This window comes from Vicia villosa, unplaced genomic scaffold (assembly GCF_029867415.1).
Source record: "Vicia villosa cultivar HV-30 ecotype Madison, WI unplaced genomic scaffold, Vvil1.0 ctg.001844F_1_1_1, whole genome shotgun sequence".
NCBI lineage: Eukaryota > Viridiplantae > Streptophyta > Magnoliopsida > Fabales > Fabaceae > Vicia > Vicia villosa.
In genome coordinates this window covers 165791-188678 of record NW_026705746.1, presented here as the reverse complement: position 1 = coordinate 188678, position 22888 = coordinate 165791, and the positions used below count along the sequence as shown (strand labels likewise).

The following is a 22888-nucleotide window of genomic DNA, read 5'->3' as shown; positions in this document are numbered from 1 at the left end:
TTTTTTTTTTTTCAGTTTTTATAAAAAAGTAATTTTTTTAGTTTTATATATTTTTATTTTAAAAATACTTTACAGTAACTTTTTTAAAAAGTTTCTAATGAAAAATTTATCTTAAATAATTATTTTTAACCAAATATTTTATTCTTTTACTGTAATTTTTTACAAATATAAATTTCAAAAAATTATTTAAATTTGAATCTATTTTAAATGGGTTTTTCATAAAAATTAATTTTTAGATACATATTTTTGAAAATTTGCGACTTTGACTATATTTTAATCTTTAAAAAAAAACTAAAAAAAACATTTTTTTTTAAAGATTTCATCTTTCTCATTAATATATTATTTTACCATTAAAAAACTAATAAAATATACCATTTAATAAAATTATTTTCAATTCTTATAAAAAGTAGAATGAATAATAAATAGTTTACGGACATATGATAAATTGTTTTTCTCCTAACAATCCTGTAATTCTTATTTCATTGATATCTCTATTCAAATATGCTATATATGAAAAATCTAATATAAGTTCAAGTGATATTTTCTAGGTAGATGTTGATCTCTATGGGGACCGTCGCACTAGATTTTTCATTTTTTGGACGGTAAGTAATTTGATTAAAATAAAGATGGTGGAAAAGTATATACTATTATGCAATAGAAACTTTATTTAAAAACAGAATGGTGTTTGTAATTGCAGGCTGATGCATATTACCAAACTGGTTGCTTCAACTTAAAATGCCCTGGCTTTGTTCAAACCAACAAAGATATTGCATTAGGAGCTACAATTGCTCACATGTCTACATATAATGGAAACCAATATAAAATTTCCTTATCCGTATGGAAGGTAATTTTTACTTTTTTTTGGGTTGATTTTACTCATATAAGGTTTCATAACCTCCTTATGCTAAATATCATTACTTTTTTCTCTTCTTAGTATGTGTACTTAACCTTTTCTTTTATAGGGTAAGTTGGACCTCTTTTAAAGTGGTTAATTTTATTTGGCAACTTCTACAAGATAACATTCTTACTAGAGAGAATATGTTTAAATTTAGAGTTTTAGTTGAAGTGTTTTGTGTGAAGTGTAAGGATGTCGGTAGAGTCGGTTTCTCATCTATTTGTGATTTATGATATGACTTTGACTATGAGGTATACAAATTTATAATACTTTGGATGGTTATGAGTTCTCCCTAGGGGTTATGGTATTTTTTATAGTTATTTATCTCTTTAGGTGATAGGTCTAGGGTTAGGGGCAAGCTTTCTATAATTTGGTATTTTTAGTCGGGTCGATTTGGAAATTTCTAAATGATATTATTTTGAAAGAAACAAGAATTTTTTTACATTGAAAATTGTATCTTGATAGGTTCGTGACACACTATTGTGTTTCAAATTTGTTTGTGTAGGATGTAAAGACAGGAAATTGGTGGCTTAGTTATGAAAATAGAACCGTTGGATATTGGCCATCCTCCATATTCACAAACCTAAAAGATGTTGCAACTATGGTTCATTGGGGTGGAGAAATATTTAATCAAAATTATCCACAAGCTTCTTCTGTCCAAATGGGTAGTGGACACTTTCCTGAAGAGGGTTATAAAAGAGCTGCACATATTAGCCATATTAATGTTTTAAATTCAAATAGAGTTTGGGTTAAGCCAACAAATCCACAGAATTATGCAGATCACCCAAATTGTTATAATGTAAAAGGAGGAATTGACCGTAATTGGGGGACTTACTTTTTTTATGGTGGACCGGGTAGGAATAAGAATTGTCTCTAAAAAAATATTATTACATATTATATCATAAGAATTATAAAGGCGCTTGTTCATGATACCAATATACTACTTGGTGTTTGACTCTTTGTAATTGTATGAATATATGTGAAAATAAAATAAATAATAATTTTTTGTACCATTTCCATGCCTTTCAAACATTTCCTTCGGTCAATCATTATTTCATTACTGTAATATATATTTTTTAATTGGAAAATATTATAATAAACATGAGTATAAGGGATACTCCACCTATTACTACAGAACAAAAACCTATACTTCCTAAAGTAGATGAGACTTAAGATGTTCCACTCATAAAAATTACATAGAAACTGTATTACACATGATACTTGAAATTTGATCATTATGTGAGTGGCTGGGAGAAACCTGACTAGCGATAAATGTAGGAACTAAAGGATCAAAGTTGGACTATTGTAGTAGGGTGAAAAGGGAATCATAATGAGCTTAAGAAATTAATGAATGATTACTTGGAGCTGAAGTAACCTGTATCTCACTTTAAGCTTAAGAAGGGACAGAAGCATCAACTTGAATGACATTGATAGAAGGTTTGTTTTTGTTGAGATTTGGACGACCATGCTTTTGGTAGAAAAAATCAATGGTATGTCCACTTCTATTTTAGAAGGTACATACTCTAGTTGAGTGTTTGGCAGCATTAAAACCACCTTTATGCTTGAAATTGATTCTATGAGCAGCATTAACAAAGACTAATTTTTCATTAACAACTACTATATTTTTGTGATTAAGTTCTTTTTGACCTACAAGGGAATAGATTCGATAGATGGATGGTAAAGGGTCCATGAGTAAAACCTTATTTTTCACAATTGAGAATGTATCATTCAATCCTATAAGAAATTTTCTCGTAAATCATCCCAAACATCCATCTCATTTTCATGAAAAACAATAGTGGAAGCAATTTGATCACTAACCGAGTTTATAATCCAAAATTAAATAATATGCTTGCATCTTTTCCATTATGCAAAATGGAGATCATCTACAAGAGGAATTTGAATTGTTCAAACAACGAACTTCAGTATCTTCTTGGTGCCAATAGTATATTAAAAATTATTTAGGCGCTTAATGTAAAGAGGGGCCACCCTGTGCAACACTTTAAGAGGTAAACAAAAACATATTCAAAATTATTTAGGTGCTTAATGTAAGAAGCTTTATGAAGGGTATCCTCATGCAACGGGAAATATCTTTTCCCAGCTTTTTAGTCATAGGCATATTGGTGTCAGGATAAGATTGAATATTGCGAGGGACAACCCCCAACAAAAGTAGACAATTGCAGTTTCCGAGAGGTATCCCCCAACAAAAAGCAACATATTTTTTATATTTAACATTTTATTTCTCTCTTTCTTCTTAATAAGCTCACACCAAATTTTACACAAAATTTAGAATTCTTTCCCAACTCAAAATGCAGGCAGGCTTATTTCTTCATTTTTGTCTTTCTTCAAGCATATATTTATTCAATTTGGTCTTCTTCCACACCAAATCCTCATCAATCATTTCAGTTTTTATTTTCTTCTTTCATATTATAATACGGTGGGAGAACTGACTTTTTTAAATGTTGTGGATAGCAAGAGTCGCCACCGACTTTTATTTTATCCAATTTTGAAAGGCTAAAAGAACAAAAAAAGACCTTTTAAAAGACTTTGAGTTCGGGGGGTAGGTTATACAAAGGGAAGGTGTAAGCACCCTTTGTATCTATGGTTATCCATGGGCTCTTAATTGCTTAGCTCACTTTTTGTTTTCAAAATGTTTGAAGTGTAGTGTGTGAATAGAAAAATAATTTGAATAAGAACTTTAGCTTGTAAATAAGCGTAGCCTTTTTGAAAATATTCTTTGAAAAGAAGTGGGAAAAGATTTTGAATTTTGAATTTGAATTTGAATAAAGCAAGCAATCAGGAGCACTTACCCTAAGTTAAGAAAAATTGTTCTTTTAGCTTTTTGGTTTGAAAGGGCTATCCATACCATAAAGAGGGCATGTAGTCCTTTCATTGGATTTGAAGGGTCATCGAGAAATTATCGTTCGCCATAAAACTGTCCCTACCATGAAGAGGTAGGTAGTATTTAAGGAAGGATATAATAGTCATTAATCTTTTTTAGGCAACAGGCGAGGATACCTTAGCAATGGGACAATCATCTTATTTCCGAGGCAACATCGAGGGACAAGATCTTATGATGATTTCAATGAACTGGGGGCAACATTTGCTTTAGGTATCCTCGGAATCGAGGGACTTGACTATTTGATCGTAATTAAAAGCCAACAGGCAGCTAAGAAGGGTTACCCTAAAGGTGTGTGTGTGGCACAATTACGTGGTTAAATTCGAATATTTATCTTTTAAATTAGTGATGCTAATTCAATTAACAGGCTTGCACTCCCTAGGATTACTAACCACAACAATTAATATCATACAGAAATTAAAGGCAGAGAATATAAGTTTCTACGCTATTACAATAAACACCTGAGGGCAGAAAAATAAAGGCGGAAAATAAAACCTAAACTATTACAATAAAACCCTGAGGGTAACAGAAAATAAAGGCAGAAAGGTAGAAAACTTTTCACAAGGCTTTGGGGCAGTTACAATAAAATATGATTAACTAGGCAAACGATGAAAAAATAAACGATGCAAAAGAGCAAACCCCAAATGGGGACAAGTTAACCACAGTTAATAGAAACGAATCAATAAGACAAGGCGAGATGCAAACCCAAACGGGCAAAGTTAACCATGGTTAATAAAAAGAAACAGGTTAAAAAAACCTAGACTAGGGTTAGTGTTTTAAAATTTATTTTGATGACAAACCTTTTTAAAAAAAAACCTAATCTGACTAAATTATCTAATTATCTTAAAAACCTAATTAAATTAATTAATTATTAACTAAATTATTACGAATTACCATTAACTAATTATTATTAGATAAAACCTAATTTAAATTAAAATTATAAACCTAATTTTGAATTATTAACTAACTTAAATTAAAAATAATAAAAAACTAATTTTATTAATTAAAAGGAATTTTGTTATTTTTTATAAAAAAGAATTAAAAAAGGTTTTTAGTTAAAAAGAAAAACAAGAAAACAATTAAAATAAAAGAAAATAGAAAAGAAAAAAAATTAAAAGAACCTGGCGCAGGCTCTTGTGCGGACGTGTCTGGAGGGAACACCATGGAGGAGCGCTTTCTGGTCCTTCAGATTAGGATCAAGAGAGATCCACCGATGCTGGATTGAGGGTGCGCCATGAGTTTATGTTGACACGCTGCACCGGATCTATGAATCAAATAAAACATAAAAAATAATGTCTTCACCTGGGTTTGAACCCATGACTTGGGAATTACAACATCACCTTCGTCCATCCCGCTGCGCACTTTTAATTGTTAGTAATATTCATTCAAAACAATAAATAGAAAAATGTATTGATTAATGAGATTCAGAAAAAGAAGTCAAACGTGGGCCCTGATTGCACACGCGTGGACGAATCAAGAACCAAAAGAAAATATCTTGGTTGACCGGCCAATAGTATTTGGAGAGAGAACCCCTTGGAATGCTGATCGGCCACTGAGATTTCAGGAAACAGCCACGCACGAATTCCTCTTTCCCCTAAGCACTATTCATATACTTCTTTAGATTTCCTACGAATTTTGATGTGTATTCTGCAGCGAATTTTCTTGCGACCTTCCATGGCTATTCTTGCAAAAATTCAAACTCGGTAAAACACACGTTAAACAAATTCAGAGAGTATCCAGATCCTCTATTCCAACTCTTGTGAACACCGTGGAGGCCTTGTCTTGGACTGAAACGGCCTGTAACTAAGAAATCGAAGCAAGAGAGCTTGGTGCCCTAGCCATGGTGATTCTTGTCCCGTGCGTGGAAGCTTTGTTTTAACGATTCAAACCTTCCTAAGATCACACAAAGAACTCAAAGGAGCAGTTAGTTTGACTCAAAACATAATAATATGCACAAACGAAAATTAAACATAGAAAGACACGAAGAACATGACTTGTTGATTCTGGGAAGTCTCAAGCTTCAAGGATGGTTGGGATGGTCCTCTGGAATATCCATGAAAAAGATTCAACGCTTGGAACTGAATTAGAATGGTTATACACGAAGAAGTTTTATGCCCTAATTTTTGAGAGAGTTTGAAAGCTTTCAATCCTACTCTTCTTGGTCCAATTTTTCGTCTCCTTCTATATGGAAATATTATGAATATATAACAATGTGAATTAGGGTTGTTTTCATGGGCTTGGATCATTGTTAGAATCACATGGAAATTTGATTGAAAAATATAATATTTCTTTCTAACTTTGGCCAATTTCAATCCAATCTCATCAAGGTTGTTATGCACGAAATTAGATGAAAAATATGAAGAGTAATTGATTGGATATGATTGGAAATTAGAACCAAATCAAATCTCTTCCATAAATCTTTGATTATTTGATTTTAATCACCTTTTAAAATGAATAAAAATTCAAATAAAATCAAATAAATCACATAATTTCGTGGAAATTGATTTTTGAATCCTAGATATCATGAGGATGAAGATTGGGCCAGGAAATATTTGGTTTATTTGCAAAAGGATTCATTTTGGAGCATTTTATTTCACATTTTTCTTCTCAAAATGGTCCAACTTTGACAAGTCATATCTCCATCAATTTTTAGGATATGGAGGAGTTCTAGAACTTTTTGGAAATCTCAAGATGTCCCCTACAAGCTACTTTGAATTATTTTTTCCATTTGGAGATTTTATCTTGATGATATGGTCTTTGACAAAAACCTGCTTTTGGTTGACTTTCAAAATGACGTATAATCTTTTGATCCATATCTCTCAAATAAAGCATTTTTAGCCTTTTCATGTGAGAGACGAAGTTATAGAAAATTCAATTTTATTCAAAATGAGCTTTGGATGGAAAATTTATGATGTTCCATGTGAAAGTTATGGCTGGTCAAAGTTTAGTTGACTTTTAGGTCAAAAACCCTAATTTAGAAACTTTAAGTTTTGTTGATTTATGAAATTTCCTTGATTAATCATCATTAATCCTTGATCAAATGATGAATTATATTTCAAAACGAAGATGCTGACCAAAAAAAATTAGGAATTTTGACTGTACTTTGACCATAGTTGACTTTTAGGTCAAACTAGTCGACTGTTGATTATCTGAGCAATTGACTGAGCAATCTTTGGAATTGAAGATTGAAATTTGTCATAGGGATAGTTTGAAACATCATAAGTCATATGAAACCCTTTGGAGGCCTTGATTTATCAATTTCCTTCAGAGAATGCAAAACCCTAATTCAGGAAGTCTCTGATTAGGAGGGTGTGCCTTAGGTCAGACCTTTGTGTCTTGAACCTTGGTTTGAGTTTTGCAAATGAAATGGGATGGGAAAATTTTAGGGTATGACAGCTGCCCCTGTTCAATCTTCTTAAACCTGAGGATGTAGATCGGCTTGTGTGCCTGTCAGAATCTGAAGGTGGAAGAGGATTGAACACTAGAATACCCAAAAATTTGCGCTTGCTGGGGCAGGAAGTAATGTTGGAGATGGGCTTAAAGATGCCATCCAGTTGTTGATGGAGTGTTGTCAGATACGGGCTTAAGGATGTCATCCAGATGTTTGACAAGTTGTTTGTGTAAAGCAGATTGATTATATCTGAAGAAGAGATTCATTAAAATGAAGTAATGTCTTACAGAAGACTACCTGGAGAGGTTCTTGAATAGGGTAGATCAATGACTGATGTAAAGAGGATTAGGCTTTAGACAAAGCTCGGGAAGAATTGTCTTAGAGAATACTAACTAAAAAGCTCCCTAAAAGGGCAAGAGATGTCTTAGAAAGGATTGGATAAATGTTTTAAGGGAGATTACCTTAAAAAGGCTGAGATACGTCTTAAACAAGACTCACCTAAAAAGGCTCCTGGAAAGGATATGATATGTCTTAAACAAGACTACCTAGAAAGGCTCCTAGAAAGGATATGATACGTCTTAAACAAGACTACCTAGAAAGGCTCCTAGAAATGATATGATATGTCCTAAGTAAGACTAACCTAGAAAGGTTCCTAGAAAGAATATGATATGTCCTAAACAAGACTAACCTAGAAAGGTTCCTAGAAAGGATAAGAAACGTCTTAGAAAAGACTACTTAGAAAGGTTGATGAACGTCTTAGAAAAGACTACCTAGAAAGGTTCTTAGAAAGGATGATAAACGTCTTAGAGAAGACTACCTAGAAAGGTTCCTAGAAAGGATGAGAAATGTCTTGAACAAGACTAACCTAGAAAGGCTCCTAAAAAGGATGAGAAGTTATTTGATTGTTTCTAAATCATCTTTGAAGAAAGACCCGGAATGAAGCATCCGAACTGTATTTTTCTTGAATGAATGTTAAGATTGAATCGTTGATACGATTGTTTTTGCACCGTACTTGGATTGTAATATTCTTTTGATTATTAAGTGACCTGAAAAGACAAAGTTAGCTTTATGTAATGTCATGATGCATGTAATGCATGGTGAGGTTCTCGAAATAAATGAGAGTGTTGTATGTTATGTATGTATTATGAATGATGCAGGGATGGACTATATAGTCGAAGCATGTTGGTAACTCTGTATAGCAACTGCTGATTGAGAAAATAAATCTCTGTATGATGACGGAGATGATGACAAGAGGAGTGAGAATTCCTGTCTTCCATTCGAGGATATCCAGCTGGGGATTTTTGATCTTCGCTTGGGGATGAAAGTAATTTGAGTGATCTGATCCTGAGGTACCCTGGGGATAAGAGAGAAGAATAATCTTATGATGTACTATCTGATCGAGCTCTACTGTGAGTGCCAAATTTTAATGGGGATGGTGAGTTTGAACAAACACTGTTGGAGAAGAAGATTGTGTCGGAGAACCGGCAATATTGGAGGTATAAACTCCGTTGGGGAACCAAGTCTCTGTTGGGAAGAGATCGCTTGAAGATAACTTCTTAAGGATTTCTATGTGTGGATATATTTTGAAAAATGCTTTGTGGGGAAGATTCCCAGAAATTTCAACTTTTCATTGCCACATGTCTTTGAGTACTTGCTGTTGGAAAACACTTTTAACCATATATGGTCTTTCGCTTGCGGGAATATATCTGCCCCTGGAATCAGTAGCCTGGTATGCTTGATACTTGAGTTTGGAATTAGAACTTCAAAGGAGAGACAGGTACTGACACCCTCTGATGCTAGTAGCTAAATAGCATTTGTTGAGATTTGTGACTGATGCGACATGCCCCCAGTGATGGACTAACTTATCTAGTTGTTCAGCGCCTTTGAGAGATTATATGAATCGTTACCAGATTTCCCCCAGTAGATGGGATAATTATATGTTATGCCCGTTGTATAAACAAGCTTTTAGCTGACTGAGTCATGCATACGAGACGTCTCTACAAATTTATCTGTCGGGAGGACTTTTAGTCATTAGTCATGCCCCATGCAGATTCCTCCTGGTGCCAAACATTTGAACTTATGTAGACAAAATCATTTTATAACGACACTCATATGCAATGCATACGTTTGTCTTGAAGTTTAAAAACGTTTTTTAGTAAAACAAAAGATGTAAGAAAGCGATATTTGTAAGAACATGATATCAGCTCAATATTTATGGTAAACCTTAAGGAGTCAGGATACCTTTGGTAACAGTACGATTTCGAACTAACCATGCTTCAGTTAGGACTTTCAAGGGTTGTAACGTGGCTTGGTTCATAGTTTAAGAAACAAAGGATAATGACTCAAAGTTTATTTGTACTCTTCCCAATCTTCGTGATGTTCTTCGATCCTATGCTCGGTTAACTTGGTGTTTAAGTCCTAGCAAAGCTTGAATTCGTAACATTGACATTTGATGATGGTTAAAGCACCGACAGTTTATTTGGACAGACAGTCATCCTTTTTTGTAATATTTTCTTTTGTCAAGGATTTGTAGTGACATCTTTTTTGAATTTGTTATCCCTAACTTTTGCCTGAACTGTTTATTTTGATATTATAGTCAGCGGGTGTGGTGTCATTTTTTTTACCTCCCTATTTCACTTGGGAGGACGGCACGCTAGACCCTTCACGTGGAATTCGGAAGGAGAATGCGCCCATGGCGGGATAAATTTTGTTTCAGTTCTTCCTACGATATCACACGAACTTTTTAATTATCCTACAAGGGAGGAAGGGGAAAAAGATCTCAAATAAACCCTAGGAGTTTGCTAAGTGTGGGGATTCACCTAAACTAGAAATTCTGGAGTCCGGGAGGTCGGTTATACATAGGGAAGAGTTTAAGCACCCTACATATCCGTAGTACTCTACGGGAACCTTCTATATGTGTTTGTGTTTGTTGCTTAATGATTGGGAAAGTTTCTCCTTTGTGTTAGGAGAAGGAATTGAAATTGATTTAAAAAGAAGACATACAGACAAACTATTTTTTGGTTTTTTATTAGCTCGTTGAGATTCCTTGTGAACCTCATGCCTACATATCCCTAATGGAAGTCACGGCAATGGAGTCACGACAATGAAGTCACGCCAGTGGAGTCACGACAATTGAGTCACGACAATGGATTTACGACAAGGGAGTCATGACAATAGATTCACGACAATCAATTCACTTATATTTTCCAGAACCTCAGGGAAACCGAGCCAACAACTTAATTCCGACGCCACAGATGCAGTCTAATGTACGACTCAGTGTGACACACGTCAATACATCAACTAATGACATCTGTAAGCCCATCTTCGATAAACTTTTTGTCAACGTCCATATGGCATCTTTAAGCCCATCTCCAACAATACTTTGCCTGGATGGCATCTTTAAGCCCATCTCTGGAAAAAAGTCCCTGCATCAGCAAGGGCAAATTTCTTGGTATTCTAGTGTTCAATCCTCTTCCACCTTCAGATTCCGACAGGCACACAAGCCAATCTACATCCTCAGGTTTAAAAATAATGAACAGGGGTAGTTTTCATACCCCAAAATTTGCCCATCATAGTTTAAAGCTATTTTGACTCACATGGCTTTCAACTGCTCAAGACTATGCAAGAATTGGGCACACTTACTTGTCTCCTAAGCAACGAGCCTCCAAATAAGGCTTTGTTGTTCCTCAAGAAAATGAGATTTCTGAGACTTCAAATGGATTTCATAGCATCTCATATGATTCATAGTATCCTCATATCAAGTTTCAAGCTCTGATCCATAAGTTTGCTCAGTCAATTGCTCAGATGGTCAACAGTCGACTAGTTAGACCTAAAAGTTAATTGTGGTCAAAATACAGTCAAAATTCCTGATTTTTGGTCAACATCCTTATTTTGAAGTAAAATTCATCATTTGATTTAGAGTTGATCATGATTCATTTAGAAAAGTTCAGAAATCAACAAAACTCAAAGTTTCTAAATTAGGGTTTTTAACCTAAAAGTCGACTGAACTTTGACCAGCCATAACTCTCACATGGAGCATCATAAATTTCTCAACCAATGCCTATCTTGAAGTAAATTGAATTTTCTACAACTTTGTATCTCTAATGACAAGACCAAAAATGCTTCATTTAAGAGATATGGTCCAAAAGATTATAGGTCCTTTTTAAAAGTCAACCCAAAGCAGTTTTTTGTCAAAGCCCATATCATCAAGATAAAATCCTCAAATGAAAAAAAGGTTCCAAAGTGGCTTGTAGAAGACATCTTGAGGTTTCCAAAAGTTCCTAGAAATCTTCCATATCTTAAAAATTGAGGGAGATATGACTTGTCAAAGTTGGACAAATTTGGATGAAAACATGTGAAACAAATATGGTTCAAATTGGATTTTCTTGCAAATAGGCCCAATCTTTTAAGATCAAATCTTGTTCCTCAAGTCATCAAAGAGATCCAATCCCAAGGCCACGAATTTGTGTTGATTATTTGATTTTATTTTGAATTTTATTCATTTAAAAGTGATATAATTCAAATAAACAAGATAATTAGCAAAGATTTGATTGAAGAGAGCATTCCAATCATATTCAATCATCAATTAGACAATTTATTTGACTCAATTTCGTGGAAATAATATTGGTAAAAGATTGGATTAAAATTGGCCAATTTAGAAAGATTTACTAATCAAATTTCCATCAAATGCAAATTATTGATTCAGTAAGATTCATTCAGTTTTTGGTGACCTAAATTGTTCCATTATATAAGTCTAACAATTCCAGATGCGAAGGGGAGGTTTTTTCTGCAACCAAGAGCCATAGTAGAGTCTTTGAATTTTCAAGAAAAGTGAGAAGTCGAATTCAAAGTTGCACACTGATTCAAGAGATTTGGGCTATTCAAACACGTTCCTGGATCTTCATTGAAGCTATTCCAATTGCTAGCAAGGTCGAAAGCTCCCAGAATCAACTCCATTAAGCCACAGTTTGCATAACTTTAAATTTTTCAATTGCTTTGATTTACGATGCATAAACTTTTTTTGATTGCTTAATCTCGTTTGTTACGATGTATGGAGTGTTTTTGTTTGGTTAATTGTATGATTGCGTGTGTATATCACGAATTGCCATTGTTGGATGTTAGGGTTTCGAATCAGGTATTCTTGATACAGGTAAAATTGAACCAAATTAAGGATACCATTGTGATCCTATGAGCAAGACGAGTCTCACCATGGTCTCGTGGTTGATTTATACTGCGTTTTGTGAGTTTTTGGATTTTGCAGGGGCTATGGCCACAATTTAGTCCGTCGCTATAAGTCACCCCATCTAAGACGACAGAGGAGGTTGAAGACGATGACGCGTCTTCCTCCTATTGGACCATTCGCGCGCACGTTGGATTTTTGAACCAGCTGGCTTCAGTGCTTCTCATGTTAGTACGTGCAGTGCACCCTCTTCGTTCCAGGCCTTCAAATTATCTTCCAAGCAGATCCAATAATCCAGAATGCGCAGGTGTACCATGTACCTCCAGGGCCTTACCACACTAGAACATTGCGTTAGTTTTTTTAATTTTTTTATTATTTCTTCTATTTTGATATTTATTAGTTTTTTTATTTTCTTTAACTAAATATTTTTTTTATAAATTTAATCTTTTTTTCAAACTCAACTTTTTTATATAAAAATTATAAAACTTATTTTAATTAATAAAATTAATTTTTGTTAATGAAATAAGGTTTTTATTTTTAGATTAGATAAATAATTAAAAGTTAAGTTAAATTAGATTAAATAATTAGATAATTATGTTAAATAATTTAGGATTAATTAATTTATGATTAGGTAAATTAGGTTAAACAATTTTGGGTTAATTTAATCAGGATTAATCAATTAAAATTAATTAGGTTTATAACCAATAATTAATTTTAGGATCGCCTAGCCTCGATTTTAAACAAAAAACCTATGTAACCCTAGAAGTCTTAGGTAGATGTCGTCCGTTAACTTGATTAATTTTACTAACCTTCTTGCATTATAAAAATGTTAAAATCAGAGTTTAACTTGTTATTTTCAAAAACCTTCTCCTTTTTAATTTTTTATTTACCTTGTTTTTTTTAAAAACCTTTTCTTAAAAAATCAGAATTTATTTACCCTCTTTTCAAATACCTTTTGTTTGTCTTATGCCATTTTCCCTGCCTGTTTATTCTTTGCAATATTATTGTAACTGCCCCAAAGCCTTGTAATAGCCTAGGGTTTTTTTTTTCTATTTTGCCTCTGTATTTGCCTGCAGGTGTTTATTGTAATAGTTTTAGGGTTTTATCTTTCCGTCTTTATTTTTCTGCTTTCACAGGTGTTTATTGTAATAGCGTAGGATCTTTAATTCCTGCCTTATATTTATGCGTGGTTAGTAATCCTAGGGAGTGCAAGCCTTGTTAAAATGAATTAGACTACTTGTTTACAAGATAAAATATATGAACTGAATCACATGATTGTGCCATACACACACCTTTAGGGTAACCCTTCTTGTTGCCTGTGGCCTTAATTTGTGAAAATAGTCAAGTCCCTCGAATACGAGGATACCTAAGAAAAACAACTGTTACTCTTAGTTCATCATCATAAGATCATAGTCCCTTCGAAGTTGCCTTAACAATAAATGATCTTGTCCCTCGATGCTGCCTCGGAAATAAGATGATTGTCCCATTGCTAAGGTATCCTCGTCGGTTGCCTAAAGATTAAATGACTATTCTTTCCTCACTACAGAAAAAAAGGTCTACTGCCACGCCCAGGAAACCGATGCTATATGCAAAATAATCGTGGCGTAACGCTGAGGCCACGGTTTGGCCACGGAAATCCAACTGTGGAGTATGCGGCTGTGGCCTAAAGTAAAGTCCACAGTATTTTGGTATAGACCACGCCTTTTTGACAACCGTGGCTTTGTTAGGCCACGGTTTAGGTAGCTTGATTAAGGCCGCGGTTTGTATTTGCCATGACTGCAAAAATGTGGCTATATGGTAAAGCCACGGTTTCAATTTAACGTTTACGACACAGTATTTGTTCAAGATATAGCCACGGTTTGGTTATGACCACCAATTTAAAACCGTTGTTATATGTTATGCTTTCTAAACCATTTATCTTGCCACGGTTTATTTCTGTATCATTACATAAATATGTCATTTTATATATATATATATATATATATATATATATATATATATATATATATATATATATATATATATATATTTTATTGTAGTGCCAATTCCAATTCCATTTCATTCATAGCTACAGCACATACATGATTTAATTCATTTAGAGTATTCAACTCATTCTAAGTCCATTATTAGCATTTCAATACCCTAAGTTATTCATACATGAATCAAATTTCCCTACAAAACCAGCCTAACTGTCATTCATTTATAACAAGGATTCAGATAACACTTGCCATCAAAACCAACAAAACCAACAGAAAACAATGAAACAGGCATATACATTCAGATTTTCAATAGATCATGGTAGCCCTGCACTTGTTCATCCATGATAACCATACAATTTCAGAAAACACTTGCCATCAAAAACAAAAAAACCCTGTAGGAGCATAGGAGCATGTACATATGTTGATACAATTTGGAGGCCTTCTTAAAAACCCTGCAGGAGCATGTACATATGTTAATGAATATTAGTATTGAATTGAAGTTAATGTAAAATCTATGAATTCTGACTCACATTCTGTTGCTTTTGGAAAGTCATCAAACAATGAGGTCACAACCTTCAACATAGACTGAAATTTCAAAATACACCACAAATTGAATCAATCCAAAAGGAAATAGAAATACAATAGGATATGAAGTATAAGAATTAGAATACTTGAAAGAGTCGGATAACATTGTTTTGTGTCAGGTTTCACAATCTTCGTTCTTCCTAAAATCACCCTACACAAAATCAAATGCCTCACACCATCTCTTCCAACAAAGCAACTTTTAACACTGCACAAAACACAAAATTCAAAACTCAATCAATATAAATAACTTCATCTTGAAACACAAACACAGTTAATTCAAGATTAGCCAAATGAGTAATAGACATAAAGTTTATATTTTGGTTTTCACATATGAGGTATCTTGATCTTTGATTTAAACATTTCCTATCACTCCATACAACACTTTCAGGAGTCTTCATCCTTCTTAATTTTAGGTAGATGCTTCACCATCACATATTCCTCCTTCAGCTTAGGGCCATATTCAGGTGAAAAAGATAACATTGACACCTCCAAAAACTTGCAAACCTAAATCATACAACTGCATATTGTAAACAAATTGTCTAGGGGCCATAACTACACACACAAATTCAACAAACATAGAACAAAAAGCTAATAACAGAACATAAATAGTCACGGACTTCGATCGGAAATATGGTCAAGTTCCAAATGCTACAACTTTTGATGTGGATCCCCCAATAACAATCATGAACTACAAAAGAAGAAGAAAAACAAACCTTCATTGCAATTACTTGTATATAGATTGTTTTCATGACACTAGAGTTACAAATTGTAGCAAAACTATGCCTGATTTAAGGTAGTCAAGACCCCCCGACGTTCTTTTGGTGCGATTTCTGCTATGAAGACAGGAACCTCGTATAATAATACATCAAACATAAAGTCACTCATCGAATGTACAAACAATTTAATTTGGTTTAACCAGGTTCACTATACTCAAAACACAAACAACAAACCACAGAAAATCAAAAGTAAATCAGAGCATAGAAAGAAGAGGTTAGAAAAAGAAGGCTTGAAGAACACAGAACAACATACCTAGTTTTAATCTTCTCTTCATTTTTTTAAGGGAAGGGCAAAACCGAGCCATTCAATTTACCTTCACACAGTACCTTAACTATACTCAGCAACCTCACTAAAAACCTTTAACCACCATCGGCATCACTCAATCAATCGACCTCTCTCCCTCAGTTCAGAGCAGCAACAAGAACACGGATCACAACATCAGAAAAAAAGCATATCAGAAGAAGCGCAACATTTCCGCAAATCCAGAATCGTGGAAAGGAGACGAAGCAGAGCAAAGTGGGTAAGGATTTGGAATCATACCTGGAAATTTCTTTTCACGATGTAGCGTCTTACTAGTTTCATTGTTGCTTTACACTTTTGTTGCTCGTTGTTATAATCGATCCATGTAATCACTGAAAGCATAATGGATTGGGGTATAAGGGTTCAATTTGGGGGTTAGGGTTTTGTTTGTGTTTGATTACATCTGCTATCTTGATTTTATGTTGTCGTAAACGGAGGTCGAGGGGGCAATAGAGTGAGGCAAAATCATGATCATGGTTTGAATCGTGAGATAAAATTAGAACGGGTAAAGAGAGGAAGAATCGCGAGAGAGAAGAAGAGGGATCGAAACAGAGAGAAGAAACATGGTGAGAGCGGCGCCGTGTGTTTGGGAAAGAGATAGAAGAGGGATTTTTGATTGATTTTAGGGTTTCAAAGTGTATTTATCTTTTCAATTTTTTTTCTTTTTTAATCTAAAAAAAATTATAAAAGAAAATAATTATGAGAGGGAAACAGAAAAAAAAAAGAGGGAAATTTTGGAGGGATATATTTTTTTAGGTTTGGGCCACAGTTAGAAGTGAAAATTATAAGGCCGCGGTTTTTCTTTGCGGCTAAAAATATCCGCAATTGTCTAACCGTGGAAATTGAAGTAAAGGCCACAGTTTCATACTCCGGATTCAATATTTTATGACATAATTCTACGCTTTGAAAACCCTGGCCTAATCATATACGGGGCCACAGTTTCTGAGCTGTGGAAAATTTTAGCGTGGCCATAGGCAAAAAATGTAGTAGTGCTTCTCCGAGACTACCTACCCTCTCACTACAACACGGAAGGGCTTTAAAAGCGCTTTTTCTGGGCTTTAAAAGCGCTTAAAAGCGCTGTGAAAGGCAGCGCTGGCAAAGGTAACAAAAGCGCTTAAGAAAGCGCTCTGGTAGGCCCACCCTATAAGAGCGCTTTTCTAGAAAAAGCGCTCTTGTAGGCCCCCCTTTAATTGCGCTTTTTCCAGAAAAGCGCTGTGATAGGCCCCCCTGTGAGAGTAAAAAATAAAAAAAAAACGCAACATACTAAAGCGCTTTTGGAAAAGCGCTCTTATAGGGTGGGCTTTAAGAGCGCTTTTTCTGGAAAAAGCGCTCTGATAGCCCCCCCTATAAGAGCGCTTTTCCAAAAGCGCTTTAGTATGTTGCTTTTTTTTTTTTTTTTTTTTGCTTTTTTATTAATCTTTGGCAGCGCTTTTACAAAGAAGCGCTTTAGTAGGTGGGCCTTTAAGAGCGCTTTTCAAAAGCGCTTTCATTGCTAAATGAGGTATTTTAATGTGCAGCCTGTAATTTAATCCTCCCAGTCGACCTGTAATATTTTCGACCTGTAATATGTTTTCAACCTGTAATTTATTTTCGACGATATTATTTCAGCCATCAGTAAGACAATATATATATACTAATATAATACCATTATAATATCCAAAATTATATATATACATCATTACAACATCAATAATATTATAGTTCAAATCGACACAAATCCTACATGAAAAAGCGCTTAATATAAAATTGACACAAATCTTCTTTGATTTCTTCCAACTTAAGCTTCGGGTACGCAGCAGCACGGAATTCGTCAAGGTACTACAAAACAAAAACATAATATGAATGATATATTTAGTTAAATGTAATAAATTATATGAAATTATCTTAAGTTATAAATTCATACCGTGAGCGGAATCTCTAATTGATTCGCCTGAAGGATTTCTTTCATATACCTCAAAACAAAGTATCCGCAATCGTAACTGTTTCGCTGTTGCGGACACTACATAGAAAAACAAATAAGATTCTATAGTTGTCTTGTTTTATCAAGTAGCATAAATATATTATAAGCAACATTGTGAAAAATAATGTACCTGCACTTGGATCCAAGTAATGTTGTTAGATTTAGTTCGGGATACCTGTGCGTCCCGTTGACTTCGGAACACTTGTATTGATCTAATTAACAAATATATAAAAGCATATGTTTAGATCAATCCCACAAATAAGTAAATATATAAATATACACGAATATATATTTAGAACGATCCCACTTACAAATCAACGATGTCCTTCATGGCCGAATAATTGGTCCATTCACCATTTACCGAATTCAGATAATACACGACTTCCCTTATAGGGTTGATAGCAAGCAGCAACCAGTGTGCTTTATAAATTAAAACAATAGGTTATATGAAAATTTTGCTATACACAAAAGAAACAGAGATTAGATGAACAAAGAATGAGAAACTAACCCTACTGGTCGGGTATTATACGCCAAAAGATGCAGACTTTCTGTATTGCCGGTGGACATGAATCTATCGACTAAGTGCTGTCTAACTGATTCCGGTTCCGAAGCAATTGCCATTCCGCTGCAATGGGCGGAAGACACGAAACGGAATCTGCTAGACAATGGATTCCCGCGCAACACTCTGTCATACAACAACCTTAAATAAAAACATAATAAACATTAGATTATTTTCATTGAAATGTGTAAATAAATTATATTGTGGGACTAATTAAATAATATATCGGATGAGTGAATATTACCGGATGTATGAGTACATGTTAGTGACGCCTAGTTGATCATGCCTAAAAATCTCCTCCAAGTCATCAATTGTAATAAGTGACTTGAATTCAATATCGAAGACACTTTCATCCATAACGATTTCACGTAAAGCACCATCCTTCAAATCGGACATATCAACCATTGTTGCGAGCGTCGACCGGTATCGAGGCACAAAAGCACCGCCTTTTTTTCCCGCTGGCTTCGGAGGACCAGTGGGTGGTACGGTACGAACTTGCTGCGTCACTTGTTGTGACTCCCGAGCGGATGCCTAAAAATCATATAAGTATTAGGTAAAATATAAAATCATGCAGATTTAGATTCAGATTAATTATGAACACTTTAAATGTACCTCTTTTAGTGATGCAACGGACTCCTCCTCCTGTAAAATCCCTTTACCCTTAACTGTGGGTTTTAGAGGAGCAGTCTAAAATTAAAATGTAAAAAATAATTAATAAACGGTTTAGAATTGACATAAGTGAACTAGCATTTGGGAATGGCATAATGAAATCACATGCATACATTTCCATACATAAAACAAGATAATAAAATGCAGAATTTGATTCACACCAAACACATGTAACTTTATTCATTTATGATTCACCATTACATGATCACTACTACATATCCATCCATGGCATTAGCATCCACACAATTTGCATAGTTTTATATCACAATTGAAAGCAAGATAAAACAAATTTGAATTGAAAAAACAAATGAATTCATTAACATTCATATTCAATATGTATGTACATGGCCATAAAGAATTACTAAGCATCTCACATGGTGCACACAATTTCCACCCTTGGAATCCCATTAAATCCGCTCAATCCTCACTCACATATGCCACAGACCCTAATATACAAACAAAGCAAAACAGGGCCGGGTTTGAAACCTCACACTCTCATCCTTGCTACCTCACTTTCATCTTCAACCTCACATTTCCAGAATTAGGGTTTCAAGAAACAACAAAATAGTGAAAGATGATAGAAGATTTACCTGCAAACGAATTCAGAGTTGTTGTTGCTGAGAGGAGATGTTGAGAACGAACGGCTGTGAACGAATCAGAAGAACGATGCCGGCTGTGAACGAAGCAGAAGAACGAACGGCGACGGCGGCGGCGGTTGGCAAGAAGAACGATGACGGCTGTGTGGAGGTTGGCGGCGACGGTACTGTCTTTGTGAAGAGAAACAGTGAAGAAACAATGAAGAAACAATGAAGAATGAAATACAGAACGCGCGTTTGTTTTAATTTGTTTTAAAAAATTTAATTTTAAAATGAGCTACTAGAGCGCTTTTCAAAAGCGCTTTCATAGGTATACCTATACAGGCGCTTTTTCTCTAAAAGCGCTTTCGTACCATATACCTAATTTTCCCTATACCAGCGCTTTTGGAAAGCGCTCTCGTATCCACCCTTTACCAGCGCTTTTTAGAAAGCGCTCTGGTACCCCTCCTTTACCAGCGCTTTCTATAAAGCGCTCTCGTAGCCCCCCCCTTTACCAGCGCTTTCTAGAAAGCGCTCTCGTACCCCCCCCCCCCCTTGCCAGCGCTTTTTTCCCTTGTTTTTTATTTTTGTTTTTTGCGCAACCTATAGCAGCGCTTTTCCCAAAAGCGCTTTAGTAGCTGCGCTTTAGTAGCTTAATTTTGGCGTAGTGTCTATATGATAGGGACAGTTTTATGGCGAACGATACTTCCTCGATAACCCTTTACATCCAATGAAAGGACTTCCTATCCTCCTATGGTATGGATAGCCCTTTCAAACTAAAAAGCTAAAAGAACAATTTTTTCTAACTTAGGGTAGGTGCTCCTGATTTCTTGCTTTATTCAAATTCAAAATTCCAATCTCTTTTTCCCACTTATTTTCAAATATTTTCAAAACAAGGCTACGCTTATTTACAAGCTAAAGTCCTTAAACAAAGTCTTTTCCTATTCACACACTACACTTCAAAAAAATTTGAAAACAAAATGAGCTAAGAAATTAAGAGCCATGGATAACCATGGATACAAAGGGTGCTTACACCTTCCCTTTGTATAACTTACCCCCCGAACTCAAAATCTTTCGAAGGTCTTTCCTACTCTTTTTGCCTTTCCAATTGGATAAAATAAAAGTCGGTGGCGACTCTTGCTATCCGCAATATTTTCAAAAAGTCAGTTCTCCCACCATAGTACAGTTAGTATGTTAGGTTTTATTATATAAAAACATACTAGTCTCTCATCATTGCTAAGCTGCAAATCCTAATTTAGGGTGAGAGAGGTTATTTATTATTCGTGTAAACCTGTAATCTTGTTTTAAGAGAAAGTAGAAGATTATCAGTTATGACCAATTCTTGTGGTCTTCTTATCTTCCCTAATTCCTATTATATTTTATTCTTGACATCGTTTTTCACAACAAAACTGAAACAATTCATTTTTCAAAATTAGCATTGGATTATCATAATTTAGGAACCAGTTTTTGCTATTCCAGCTCCAATAACCATGCTCCCACTCTCCCACCTCTGCCACCGTCTTGGAAGGATCAGTTGTCTCTGTGTATAATTTTGGAAAAGCCTCCGACACATTATGGTTTCCAGCCCATTTACTGAACTAGAAGGACATTTTCTCCCCGTTGTTAATCCTGCAAGCAACCAAATCAGAAAAAGACACGCCACGAGAACCGATATTATCATTGATCAGAATCAAATCTCTCCACCATATTGAATCCGTCTTTGAAATCACCTTGGCATCTTTTGCAAACATCTTCGCTACTGGACAATTGTACCTGTAGTTTAACAAATTATTCCGCACGACTTGGTCCTCCAAAATAATACTCCATTTCCACTTCATCAGCAACGCAACATTCATAATTTCGACGTCTCTAATTCCTAGCCCCCCTCCGCTTTCTCTTTGCACACATTTTTCCAACTTATCCAGTGGATACATCTCTTTCCTTCCTCCCCTCTCCACAAATATCTACTTTGGATACTTCTAATTCCATTGATTACCTTCTTCGGGGCTCTGTAGAACGATAATGAATACAATAAAATCAAGTTAAGCACCGAGTTGATTAGAACCACTCTGCCCCCTAAGGATAGGAACCTTCCTCTCCACCTCGATAGCCTGCTTTTAACGTTTCTAAGCACCTCCTTCCACATAATAGCCTTTTTAGGACTGTCACCAACCCAAACTCCCAAGAATTTAAACGGCATGGAACCAACACCGCAAGCTAAAAAAGTAGACGCGTATACCATCGCCCTCTCACACATGTTAATACCATAGATGCTGCTCTTACAAAAATTCACTTTCAAACCGGACATGATCTTTAATCCTCTCAAGATAGCTTTCAAACTCCATAAATTGTCATTCACTCCTTCCTCAAATAGAATTGTGTCATCGGCGAATTGGAAGATACCAACCGAGTCACAATCTCCGAAGTTAAACCCTTTATAAGTCCCCATGGCCACCGCTTTCTCCATTAATCTAGTAAGCCCTTCCATCACAATAACAAACAACAATGGCGAAATTGGGTCACCTTGCCGTAAACCCCTCTCCACTTTAAAATCGTCTGTAGTACTACCATTCACAGTGATTTCCATTGAGCTGACAAACACAGTAGCCTCTAACCAATTGATCCATTTATCACCAAAACCTATCCTAACCATTAAGTACCGCAAATAATTCCAACTCACACTATCGTAAGCGTTCTCGTAGTCTACTTTCATAACCAAACAACTTCTATGCTCTCTTAGCCAGATCAATAACCTAACTTACCATAAGAATTCCATCCATAATTTTTTTTTAAATTTCTGTTGGCAATTCTTGAGCGAGCGCTTTAATCTTATGTTGAACTTGATGCTTTATTGCATAATTTATTTTATCTTCGTTCTTAAGTATAACAAAATTTTAACATTTTAAATTTATTGAATGATTGATGTGGTCTAAATAAAGAAAAGATATATCAATTATTCAATACAGTTAAATTATTAAAATTTACTTATAATAAAAAATGGATGGAGTATTAATTTACAATCGATTATTCCTTTCTCAATAGTGAATTCAACTTAGACATCAGATGGTTGCAAGTAAAGATAAATCTTGGCCTCTAACAACTTATTGTTTGAAAGGTTAACAA

The 22888-nt window shown here is 34.8% G+C and overlaps 1 protein-coding gene and 1 long non-coding RNA gene across 2 annotated transcripts; one reads left to right on the top strand and one right to left on the bottom strand.

The window, feature by feature from the left end:
* Positions 1-548: 548 nt before the first annotated feature.
* On the top strand, positions 549-1805 carry LOC131636858 (protein neprosin-like; the record flags this gene model as incomplete). Its single annotated transcript, XM_058907447.1, has 3 exons — positions 549-602; positions 698-844; positions 1401-1805. Coding segments are annotated over 3 exons (573 nt in total), but the record flags the coding sequence as incomplete, so codon positions are not given.
* A 15834-nt stretch (positions 1806-17639) lies between these two features.
* LOC131636848 (uncharacterized) lies at positions 17640-18174 on the bottom strand. The gene is made up of 3 exons (XR_009294200.1): positions 18093-18174; positions 17906-18001; positions 17640-17820 (listed from the first exon to the last, which is right to left on the bottom strand). It is a non-coding gene; the product is annotated as an uncharacterized LOC131636848 (long non-coding RNA).
* Between the last annotated feature and the right edge of the window lie 4714 nt (positions 18175-22888).